This window comes from Mandrillus leucophaeus, unplaced genomic scaffold (genome assembly GCF_000951045.1).
Source record: "Mandrillus leucophaeus isolate KB7577 unplaced genomic scaffold, Mleu.le_1.0 Scaffold214, whole genome shotgun sequence".
Lineage (NCBI taxonomy): Eukaryota > Metazoa > Chordata > Mammalia > Primates > Cercopithecidae > Mandrillus > Mandrillus leucophaeus.
This window is the reverse complement of record NW_012102188.1, coordinates 1,871,790-1,885,256: the sequence shown is the minus strand read 5'-3', so window position 1 is coordinate 1,885,256 and position 13,467 is coordinate 1,871,790. Positions and strand designations below refer to the sequence as shown.

Below are 13,467 nucleotides of genomic sequence, written 5' to 3'. Positions count from 1 at the left end.
TAAATATTTCTTGTGATCCATTATACTGTAGGTACTAGTTTGAAAGTTAGAAACTGAAGATATAAATTCATAAACATGTTGAGTTGATGGATTAACCACACACCACACATCAAATTAGGGTGTCACCGCATGCCTTACAGTTTCAAGAGATATTACAAAACAGTAAACACTAACTACAGCCTATTGTGTAAAGGATGACTTATTAGAATTTATGCCCCATCCCATGTGGTTAGAACTTCCTTGAGCGCCAGAGCCTTCTATATTCTCAGTAAAAAAGGCAGTGTGCATTTTAGTTTGTTAAATGAAAAGTGTAAATTAATGATTAAGTTTCTAAGTGAGTCATTATCATACTACCTTTCCAAAATTTTAATAAACAATATCAAAACTGATAGGAAAATTCTCATTGTCAAATACCATACTTCTCTCATTAATCTCAAGGAAGAATGATAATTGGGTGGGGTTTTCATGAACAAAGACAAAGTTGTTTCTATTCAGCTTGCTCTAAAAAGGAAAAGAAAATTAAAAGGATCTAAAGCCAAACTTTTAGTTCACATTAAGACGTGTAAAATCTAAATACATTACACTTACTGTTTTTTAATTTTCAAACTAGTACATAAAAATAATGAATCACAAGGAATATTTATTTCATTTATGAACTTTAAAATCAAAATATATTCACTTTTAAGCTGATTTACCTTATTTTTAAAACTTTACATAGAAATAATCTAAAACAAATCAGGATGTCTCCAGATATTCGAGAGCCTGCCAGATTACTTGAAATCTAAGACTGTATGGATTCTAGCTGAGGTTATGCCTATAGATATAGATGAACCCTATATTTGGAAATGTGAGACTCATTTTCCTCATTTTTACTTGACTATTTGTGCATTTTTATTAATATTTTAAAACTCCTTTCTTTTTCACTTTATCTGATACAAAAGTATTCTTGACGCTGTACCCAGAAAACATGAGACAATAATTTCTTCAACATATCAGCATTATTTGTAAGATTTACAGTAGTATTTAGTGATATGCCAACTAATACAGAGCAGTGAATTTGGTAGGAACTGGATATATTTAAAGACTAGTATAAACTAATTATAATACACAAAACTACTCTGCTTACTGATTAAATTTTTTGTTAAATTTGTTAGTCTGGAGGCAACAGCCAAGGTGGGTCAAATAGTTGAATGTACCTGTGGAAGCATTCAGCTAGCTCATTACTGAAAAGCCCCAGTGATATCTTAACCAATACCTTGTTGGAAAACAAAAGGTCCATAGAATTATGCTTCCCAATAGGAAACTGTTTTAAAATATACATATATTACATTGAAGACCCTTTTACAAAATGTGTGTTTCTTCTTTATTCTCTTTAAATTTGGTTGATGTATTTACATAAACAAATTTTAAGTACCACAAATTTTGAATATTGGAATGAGAAGCTTACTTTGTTCTCTAGATCATTTTTCCAAATGAGTAAACAAAAAATGACAAGTACAGTGTAAGAGGAAATTATCCACCAACGGTACAGTGCATTGCGAACAAGCTCTCCCTCTATCCTCGCTTATCTCAAAAGCAAACTGAATGTGGAAGAGAAAGAAAATACTTTTTTAGAAATAAAAAGAATTGTGAAAAGATGCGAGTGTTTGTTGTTTGGCTTTTTGTAGTGTGAAAAAACAGACGTCCGATGACACAGAAATTTCAAATGGACACCCAGGCTAAATTTTAAAAAGACAATGTTGTTTTCACAGATTTATTTTGTCTATTTATTACTACTTACGTATCATTATAAATACTCTCGTGAATAAAAATTATAAAGAGAGAAAAACTGAATAGATGTAATGACTATATTATCAAAACCCTGAAGTATTTATTATGTACCTTAGAAAGAACTCAAAAGGAAGGGATTACAAATTATCACTTATTTAGTCAATGTATGTATTTAATTGTGACAAGTGAAATAATATTAAATAAATTATGTTCTGTCTTCAGGCTAAACTCATCCCAATTAAGGGTAAGCATTTTGTAAGTACTTAACATATGTTATTGTATTAAAAACAACTCATGTAATACCATGGAGTTTCACCAGTGGCCCTGGTGGAACTATGACTGCTGCTGAAAACATGTTGTATTTCGCCTCTGGCAAAATCTTTTTCATTTGCTCCAACTGTAGTCATCCATTTTCTAGAGTGGTGCTACTTCAGTTGCTAATATCACTAGTTCGTCAAAATATATGAGGGACTTAAATCTTTTATCCAAATAAAGATTCCAGGGATTTTTTTTCCCCCCAGTGTACTAGCCATTTGCTTTCTTCTAATAAACAAAAGAAATGTTGAGATTAAAAAATTACATTTAGTATTTTGAATATGACAAAAATATTTTGACCTATATTTGAACATGAGTAATCTGTGTATTTGATAAATGTTAAATTATTATATTCTTCATTGTAAGAATATTTCAAATGTTTAGTTTTACTATTATTATTAAAGTAGCAACCTAATTATATAATATTTTTCCTAATTCAGGTAACTTTTTTATTAAAGGAAGTACGTTTTATTTTTAAAAGTTACATGCAAGTATATAGGTATTTAAATTCTTTTAAATTTTAACAAAAAATAAAATCCTACCTTTGCAACTAACTTATTTTCATTTATCACTCTATTAGGGATATTTGTTCAGACATATCTCTCTTTCTCTCTCAATAGGTAGATAATTATGCACTTCATTTTTTACATCTCTTAAACATTTGACTTTGACTTTTATGACTTTTGATCATAGATATTTCCAAGTTTCAGGAATCTTATATCTTTACATTTTATTTTAGAATAAGATAAACAGCTTGCAGACGAGTACTCACTAAGTTAGTGATGAGAAAACTGGTAGTTCTCTACAAAGTACTAACACTTAGTCACATCAGCAAACTAACTTCAAAATGCAATCCTAACATTTGCTAACAAGGAGAATCAGTATATAAACTACTGATTACCATAATGTGTGTTTGCATGTGGCGGGAGTGGAGGGGTGTTCTAAACTATTCTGGTAGAAATGTAAAGGACTCTTGAAAAAGGTTATAGAATATCATTGCCCTTGATGTCAAAAATCTGTTTTTAAATCTATTGTTTCCTAATTAATATAAGGATTTTGGCAATGTATACTACATTCCCAATTTGCTTTGAGACTAGACACATTTATTTTACTGTCTATGTGTAAGAATGATGTGGAGAAATCTACAAGGTAGAAAATTGGCATCTCTCATTTCTGCACATCTTATAGAGCAGAGGCAATGATCACCTTTGTTCAGATTTTTTTTTGGAATGTTTTCATAGCAAAAAGCTTTGGAAGATAGAGACAGTGTCTCACTCTTTGAAGCAAAGGGAAGATTTTTTATTGATTATTATAATAAAAATAATGCTTCTCTCTTAACCATAAAAAATGTTCAGAATAAGAAAATGTCCCTTTTTTTCTACAAATTCTTCTAGGGTTCCAGGCTTTCGTGGTTTGTCTGACTGTCATCATTTCCAGACACCAAAATGAAACAGTGGAAATCTAGGTCAGAAGTTAATTTTAACAAGGTTGCCCTTCTAATTATAGGGTTGGTTGACATTTACTCACGTGGTCACACTTAGCCAGGAAAGATACTGGTGAATGTGGTCTTAACCTGAGTAGCCATGAGGAAGGAGAGGAAAAGTTTGGGTAGAGACAGGCTGAACAACCACTGATACATGGTCTTTAAAAATCCTGGGTAAAAAAACAATAAAAACAAGGAAAAAATTTTAAAAAGAACGACTATGTGTAATAATCTGAAATAAAATCTAAACATGATAGCTGGGAGTTGGGTGGACACCAAAGAGAGATAAGTGCATGCAAAAAGAACTTAATTAATAGGAAGATATAAGCACTGGGATATTTTAAAAACTTAGGCTATACAAACATGAACATTGGTCAACAACATACTGGCTACCAAGACTCAGAGTGTTAAAATTAAAATAATGAAATATGTATATTATGCAAATACATAGCAACAGCAAAAAAGAACAGAAAGAGAGGAAGATAAAAAGGAAGGAAAGAAGGAGGGACGAAGGGAAGAAAGCAGATCAAACAACTCAGTAGCAAGGAAAAACCCAACTGAAAAGGAGTAAATGATATAAATATGTATTTCTCAAAGGACATAAAAATAGCCAACATATATACGAACAAAATGCTCAAAATCACTTATCATCAGGGAAATAAAAATTAAAACCACAATGATATATCACCTCACACCTGCTAAAGTAGCCATTACCAAAAAAATAGCAAAGATAGCAAGTGTTGGTGAGGACGTGGGGAAACAGAATAACTCCTATACACATTTGGTGGGAGTGTAAATTTGTATAGCCATCGTATAAAACAGTATGGAGAGTTCTCAAAAAACTAAAAATAGAACTATCATTTGGTCCGACAATCCCACTTCTGAGTATATATCCAGAGGACTTGAAATGAATATTTCAAAAAGATATCTGTACTCCCATGTTCACTGCAGCATTATTCACAATAGCCAATATATTGAATCAACGTAAGTGTCCAACAAACAATGAATGCATAAAGAAAATGTGGTAACACAAACAGTGAAATAATATTCCGCCTTAAAAGGAAAAAAAATTCTTGTCATTTACAACAACATGGGTGTATTAGTCCATTCTCAGACCGCTAATAAAGATATACCCGAGACTTGGTAATTTATAAAGGAAACTTACAATCGTGGCGGAAGCGGGGGTAAACATACCTTTCTTCACGTGGTGGCAGGAAGGAGAAGAGCAGGGCAAAAGGGGGAAAGCCCCTTATAAAACCATTAGATCTCACGAGAACTCACTCACTGTTACTAGAACAGCAGCACGGGGGTAACCACTCCTATGATTAAATTACCTCCCACTGGGTCCCTCCTACAATTCAAGATGAGAATTGGGTAGGGACACAGACATACCATATCAACTGACAAACCTGGACGACATTATGCTGAGTGAAGTAAGTCAGGTACAGACACACAAATACTCCATGATCTCACCTATCTATAAAATCTACAAAAGTTGAACTCACAAAAGTAGAGTACAATGATGGCTATCAGAGGCAGGGCAGAGAAGGGAAATGGGGAGATGTCGGTCAAAGGGTACATAATTTCAGCTAGACAGAAGAAATAAGTTTTTGAGATTTATTATACAGCATGGTGACTATAGTGAATACTAGGGTAATTTACATTTCAAAATTGCTAAAAGAGCAGATTTTACATGTTCACACCATGTAAAATGATAGATTTGATGAATATATTAGCTTGACTTAATCATTTCACAAAGTATATATATATCAGAACATCACAGTGTACCCCATAATATATACAATTATTTCTTGTCAAAAATGAAGAAAGGAAGAAACGAAGAAAAAAAAGAAAGAAAGGAAAGGAAAGGAAAGGAAAGAGAAAGGAGAAAAAAGAGAGAAAAGAGAAAAGAAAAGAAGTTGTAATCTTAACATTCCTAAATTTAAATATAAAGATGAAGACAGTTTCTTCTTCTGAGTGTTTTGAGGGCAGGAGGATGTGAGCTATGCATGAGAGTGATACATAGGGGCAAATAAAACTAGTGAGTGCTCTGCATAGAACAACGGGTCATGATTCAAGCTATGTGATTAAATTGCACTTTTCCACTTGAAGTCCGAAAAAGAGGATGCAATATATATTATATAATACAGTCATGTGCTGCACAACGATGTTTCAGTAAAAAGTGGACAGCCAATAAGACAGTGGTCCCATAAGATTATAAAGGAGGTGAAACATTTCTATTGCCTAGTGACATTGTAGGTTTTCCAGTGGGACAAGCTATGCAGGTGGAAGACAGTGATAATGATGATCTTGACCTTGTATAGGCCTAGGTTACTAAGTGTGTCTGTGTCTTATTTTATCATAAAAAAGTTTAAAAGGTAAAACAAAATAAAAAGAATTAAAAATAGGAAAAAGCTTACAGAATAAAGATATAAAGAAAATATTTTTGTACAGCTGTACAATGTGCTTGTGTTTTAAGCTAAGTGTTAATACAAAAGAGTAAAAATGTTTAAAAAATAAGTTTATAAGGTAAAGTAGTTACAGTAAGCCAAAGTTAATTTATTACTGAAGAAAAAATATTTTCAGTGTTGTATTAGTCTGTTTTCACACTGCTGATAAAGACATACCTGAGACTGGGCAATTTACAAAAGAAAGAGAGGTTTAATGGACTTACAGTTCCACGTGGCTGGGGAGGCCTCACAATCATGGTGGGAGGCAAGGAGGAGCAAGTCATGTCTTACATGGATGGCAGCAGGCAAAGAGAGAGAGACTGTGCAGGGAAACTCTCCCTTATAAAACCATCAGATCTCGTGAGACTTATTCACTATCATGAGAACAGCATGGGAAAGACCTGCCCCATGATTCAATTACCTCCCACCAGGTCCCTCCCACAACACATCAGAATTCAAGATGAGATTTGGATGGGAACACAGCCATACCATATCAAATACTTTAGTGTGCCTTTAGTGTACAGTGTTTATAAAGTCTACAGTAGTGCATAGCAACATCCTAGGACTTCACGTTCATTCAGCACTCACTCACTCTACTCACCAAGGGCAACTTCCAGTCCTGCAAGATCCCACTTATGGTAAGTGCCCTATGCAGGTGTCCCACTTTTAAATCTTCCATACCATATTTTTAATGCACCATTCCTATGTTCATATACTTTTAAATACATGTGACTGTACTGAATCCTGAAGGCAATTGTAACACAATCGTAAGTATTTAGGGACTATAGGCATTACCATAGAGTCTAGGTGTACAATGGGCTATACCATCTAGGCATGTGTAATTATGGCATGCTCTTTGATATTCACACAAGGACAAAATCACTCGATGTATTTCTCAGAACACATTCCCATTGTTAAGCTATGCATGACTATAAGATTACACTCCTCCACTCAAAGCCCTTTTTTGATTTCCTACTGCCTACAGATTCAAGTCAAATTTTCTTATTCTAACATTTAAAAAGTCATCTATTATTTACTACAATGTTTATGTATTTTTCTCAGTACAGTCCATTGCTCATTCCTTTAACTGTATCGATTATTATTTTCCAACATTTCTACTCTACGATTCTATGATTCAATGTCATCTCTTAGTTTTCACCTTCTTCCTCTTCAGAATCATGAGGAAATCCTGCATGTTCTACTTTTGCTATAAATGCTGCAATTGGAGCCCCTTGATGCACTCTTCTTACACCCAGTCACCATCACTTCTCCCTGGAAACAACATGATACCTTCCCCATTGGGTGTTCAACCTCTATCTTTGCCATGTAGAAACTTCACAGTGCCTACACTGAATATTCGTCTGTGGATTGAATCGCATCATGCCCTTTCTAAGCTTGCAAAACTCTAGGAGATTTGCAATTCACTCAGAAACAACAACCAAGTCCCTTCCTTGGACGGGAAGGACTTACATGATCTGACTCACTCACTCACTCTTCTGATCTCATCTTCTACCACTTCTGCCCCACACGTCTCACTGCAGCCACACTGGCCACTTACTCTTCCTGGCACTGGCATGCTTCTGCCCTCAAGCTCTTGTACTTGCTTTTCTCTCTACCTGGAACTTTCTTCCAATTCTACCATATTGACACTTACATATCTATTTTCTCAAAGATTACTTAGCTCAGAAGCTCCTCTAGATTAAAGAAACAAGGCTAGCATTAACATTTTACTTTTTTAAAAATATACAAGCAAAAATATTCCAAGTGCAGATACAAAGGTTTTTATGTACTTCTCTAAGAATGATTGCAGAAAGATAAAAATTAAGGCATTTTCAAGCTGTCCACATATGACTATATAATGCCATTAGATTAGAAGGTTTAAATAATAATTTGGACCTAATGAATTGAAAAAAAATTAATGTTAATTCTATTATATCATTTATTTCAATTCAGGGTATAATTGTGTAATTCACTTGTAGTAATAGGATCCAACTACTATCACCAACCCTTTTAAATTGAGTTTCGCAGGAATACACTCTGAAAAAGATTTTCATGAAAGATTTAATCATAAGAGTTCCAAGAACAACTAGGAAGGGAGAGGGCAAGTGAGGCAGGGGAAGTGAGGCTGGAAAAGGAAGGAGACCAGGCAAGTTTACCAAATGAAGCAGCACTGAGGACAGTTCTTGCTCATCCTGCGGAATGTCTTTATAGAGCAGTATCTGCATCTGAGCACAAGGAAGCTGAAGAAGTTGTAGACTCACTGCCGTCAGCCTGTGACAAAGGAGGGGGTCACTCGGGAGAATGTCACAGCATCAGAGATCGTGGCTTTTCCTTGCCAAAGGCAGAGTGGGTTCCAGAACCCTAAGAGTGGTCCTCTGACAGGGATGTGCAGGAGCTGGAGGGGAAAGGTGTACACATGAAGCAAACCAACAGAAAGGACTGTGAGGGGAGTGGCATGGCTTTGTGGAGCCATGACACATGGGCCGCACCACAAAGCAGGTCTGCACACTTTGCGCAAGCTGTGGTGCTGGCTCAGAGTTGGGGAGCCCAGTTAAGTGGATTTACACAGCTTTTACCTGAAATAATGTCTAAGAGTCCAAAACAAAGTAGAACCCCGAGTAAACTTTTTGTGTGTGTGTGACACATATTTGTGGTTTTTCCACATCGATTTGTTCTATACAGGAGAGAAAATAGATAATTTCTACTTTCTTTTTAAAGGTTAATATTTATTCAAGCTGCTGATCTGAAGACCCTAAATTAAACACAGTGACTTTTCTAGGTTTGTGCAAAACAAACAAAATCTCCATATCACATTCAACCAAATTATTTTAGGGATATTTTGCAATATTATTTCATGTTAATCACAACATTATTTCATGTTAATTACAAAAAGGAAATCAGTTTAAAGTGAGGTAAATTATATCTTGTAGTTCGAATTTCGTATGGCTAGTTGGCCAGTTATAGTAAAATTACTTGCATGATGTGAAGTAAAAACATCATAAAGAACAGCAAAAAATATAGTAATTCACTCTTCAGAAATTTAATCTTCAGCATTTCTGGATTTTTCATGTATAAAATTATTACATCTAAAATTCCACTCCCACTCATACTTCTATACTTATAAATAAATTTAATAAATAAATACATAAATAAATTCTCCAGCTCAGAGAAAATTCCTTATTAAAATAAAAAGGTTGGTAGGATTATTTGCTTCTAAAGTTTTTGACAATTATTGACTATTATGTATCTCATTTTTTATTTTTGCATTTGCATTTGGAGATGAGCTAATTACCTCTGATCCACCATTTTTCAACCAGAGTTTTTCTTCTCAACCACAGAAATGATATGAACACCAATGTTCTCAAGTGATGGCATGCAGCTGGAACTATACTGCTAATGCACAGAAGAGAACTTAAATCATTGCATACAAAAACAGCTTTCCTTTCTCCTGCTGGGGTTTCTCTGCGTCATCGAAATGCCACCAACATTTAGGATGAACCTCTGCTGTATCAGGATGTCCTAAGAATTTGGGGATATTTAGCAGACTCACTGGTATCTATTTCCTGGGCGTCAAGTACAACCCACAGAGGTAAAAAATTAAAAATATTGCCAGATATTGCCACATGTCCACTAGGGGTCTCCTCCCATTGAGAGCTACTTTTCAAGGAGAAACTAGTAAATTATTAACTGGTAAAAATTTCAGATGAAGAAATTTGGGGGCTATAATAATTCATAGTCAATTTGATGTGTTCCAACTTCTACTAATTGGCAAAAAAATAATAACTTTCTCAGCTCTCAGGATGAAATTTTAGCATATTTTGTTGCTTGTCATTTTTCTTTTCACTAATAAATGACAAAAGGAAAGTGAAATTGTAAAAGCATAAACTGATCATGCTGGCTTCCTATTAGCTTTTTGGTCAGTGGGGCTCCACTCACTTTAGCAAAAAGCCCAGGTTCCTCCACAGGGACTGTGAGGTCCTTCATGACTTGCCTCTCACCTGACCTGCTCCTGCCTTTGATATCTGTCACCCTGGGCATTCCTCCGTGTTACTCCCTGTATCTCAGGCACCCCATTCCCCTACTATTCACCTGGCCAACTGTTGTCCATTTTCAGTTTTCCATCTAAGACTATCACCTTGGAAATATTCAAGGTGTTTTCCTCCCCTACCTAGATCATCTACTATCTGATTCCACTTAAGTGTTTTCTCCATCACAATATTCGTTATATTCCATGCTATTGTTATTCGGTTCTGTATTGAGCACGGGTGTTAGGGGGTCTCCCCAGTACACGTCTCCAAGACTTATTGTCACCACTGGTCACGTGCTTGTGAGTTCCCAGTCCTCACCGTAGGCCACACTGAGGGAAACCAGTACATCAGCTCAACCAGAGGTTACCAGCTACTCCTGTGGCTTCCACACTTGGTTAGAATTTCACACCATGGAGCGTGGGGATCTGACATCCAGAATCACCACCAACGGCCTGATGGATTCAATCCAGAATTGATAACCTCCCCTTCAGGTCAACTTTAACCAGGTGGAAAGAGAAGATGAAAGCCATATGAAGACATATCCCCCTTTGCTCCTCCTTCTCCTGGTCTATTCTGACGCATCATTTTTCTTGTTCTTCTTCTGTGGAGACAAATCTGCAGCACAGGAGCCGCTGGTGAGTTCTCTGAGGCTCACAGTGCAGTGGCAGCCAGCATGATGTCCCCACTCAAAAGTTCTCACATGGCCGGGCGCGATGGCTCAAGCCTGTAATCCCAGCACTTTGGGAGGCCGAGACGGGCGGATCACGAGGTCAGGAGATGGAGACCATCCTGGCTGACACGGTGAAACCCCGTCTCTACTAAAAAATACAAAAAACTAGCCGGACGAGGTGGCGGGCGCCTGTAGTCCCAGCTACTCGGGAGGCTGAGGCAGGCAAACGATTTATTGATTTATATGGTTAAAAGAAGTTCTGTATCAACTGTGTATAATTTCAATATCTGTGGGGCTCTTCTCTCTATCGGTAAGACAGAAATGGACTCTGTCTCAAAAAAAAAAAAAAAAAAAAGTTCTCACACTCTCGCTTGCCTCACTTCCCTTTCCTCACCCATGAAGTTGTACATCCAAAATAATGTGTCTGTCTTCTAGAGATATCAAGAGAAAAACAGTAGTAATCATTAACTGCTTTGGAGGAAGGGTGATGAGAGAATTTTGAAAGTGACTGTGATTTAAAAAATATATATATTGTAAGTGGACATTCTATGCCACTTTCAAGTCTCTGTTCTGACCTCCAGGCTTATATTAGTAGAAACCAAATTGTCTGTTAATCGCATATGCTTTCACATTGGCTTTCACATGATAAGCAGTTAGGAAAAGATCACTGAATAAATTATCAGTCATTTTACTTCAAAATAGCATCAGTTACCACTACACACCTATTAGAATGTTGAAAGCTCAGAAGCTCTGAGAACACCAAATGCTGGCAGGTAAGTGGGGAAACAGGAACTCTCGTTCATTGCTGGTAGAAATGCAAAATGGCACAACCACTTTGACAGCTCTGCCAAACATAATCTTACTATATGATCCAGCAATCATGCTCCTTGGTATTTACCCAAATATGTTTAAAATTTATGTGCATATAAAAACCTGCACATAGATATATACACACACACACACACACACACACACACACATACATATTTTATTTTTCTGTAAGTTATTGGGGTACAGGTGATATTTGCTTACATAAGTTCTTTAGTGGTGATTTGTGAGATTTTGGTGCACTCATCACTCGAGCAGTATACACTGCACCATATTTGTAGTCTTCTATCCCTTGCCCCCTTCCCACTCTTCCCCCTAAGTCCCCAAAGTCCACTGTATCATTTTTATGCCTTTGCGTCCTCATAGCTTAGCGCCCACATATCAGTGAGAATATATGACGTTTGGTTTTCCATTCCTGAGTTACATCACTTAGAATAATAGTCTCCAATTTCATCCAGGCCACTGAAAATACTGTTAATTCATTCCTTTGTATGGGTGAGTAGTATTCCATTATGATGGAATATATATACCACAATTTCTATATCCACTTGTTGATTGATGGGCATTTTGATTGGTTCCACGATTTTGCAAGTGTGAATTGTGCTGCTATAAACATGTGTGTGCAAGTATCTTTTTCGTATAATGACTTCTTTTCCTCTGGGTAGACACCCAGTAGAGGGATTGCTGGATCAAATGGTGGTTCTACTTTTAGTTTTTAAGGAATCTCCATACTATTTTGCACAGTGATTGTACTAGTTTACATCCCCACCAGCAGTGTAGACGTGTTGTCTGTTCACTGCATCCACGCCAACATCTACTGTTTTGATTTTTTGATTATGGCCATTCTTACAGGAGTAAGCTAGTGTCGCGTTGTGGTTTTGATTTGCATTTCCCTGATCACTAGTGATTTTGACCATTTTTTCCTATGTTTGTGGCTCATTTGCATATCTTCTTTTGAGAATTGTCTATTCATGTCCTTAGCCCACTTTTTGCTGGGATTTTTTTTTTCTTACTGATTTGAGTTCATTGTAGATTCTGAATATTAGTCCTTTGTCAGATGTATAGACAGTGAAGATTTTCTCCCACACTGCGGATTGTCTGTTTACTCTGCTTACTGTTTCTTTTGCCATGCGAAACCTCTTTATTAATTAGGTCCCAGCTATTTATCTTTGTTTGTATTGCATTTGCTTTTGGGTTCTTGGTCATAAAATCCTCCTTGCCTAAACCAGTATCTAGAAGGGTTTTTTCAATGTTATCTTCTAGAATTTTTATAGTTTCAGATCTTGGGTTTAAGTCTTTAATCCATCTTGAGTTGATTTTTGTATAAGGTGAGAGATGAGGATACAGTTGCACTCTCCTACATATGGCTAGCCAATTAATTCAGCACCACTTGTTGAAAAGGGTGTCCTTTCTCCACTTAATGTTTTTGTTTGCCTTGTTGAAGATCAGTTGTCTGTAAGTATTTGGGTTTATTTCTGGATTCTCTATTCTGTTCTATTGGTCTATGTGCCTGTTTTTATACCAGTACCATGCTGTTTTGGTGATGATGGCCTTATAGTATAGTTTTAAATCAGCTAGTGTGATGCCTCCAGATTTGTTTTTTGCTTAGTCTTGCTTTGGCTATGTGGGCTCTTTTTCGTTTCATATGAATTTTAGAATTTTTTTCTAACTCTGTGGATGGTGGTATTTTGATGGGGATTGCACTGAATTTGTTGATTGCTTTTGGCAGTATGGTCATTTTCACAATATAGACTCTACCCATTCATGAGAATGGGATGTGTTTCCATTTGTTTGTGTCGTCTATTATTTCTTTCAGCAGTGTTTTGTAGTTTTCCCTGTAGAGGTCTCTCACCTCCTTGGTTAGGTATATTCCCAAGTATTTTATTGTTTGCAGCTATTGTAAAAGAGGTTGAGTTCTTGATT

At 36.0% G+C, this 13,467-nt stretch overlaps 1 protein-coding gene across 1 annotated transcript in view; it reads right to left on the bottom strand.

Annotated features, from left to right (window-relative positions):
- Nucleotides 1-7,987: 7,987 nt before the first annotated feature.
- Nucleotides 7,988-13,467, bottom strand: part of LOC105540059 (two pore calcium channel protein 2-like) — a 122,296-nt gene continuing 116,816 nt past the window's right edge. The window contains 1 exon segment of the mRNA XM_011980553.1: nt 7,988-8,055. Within this exon segment, the coding sequence (XP_011835943.1) occupies nt 7,988-8,055 (68 nt within the window).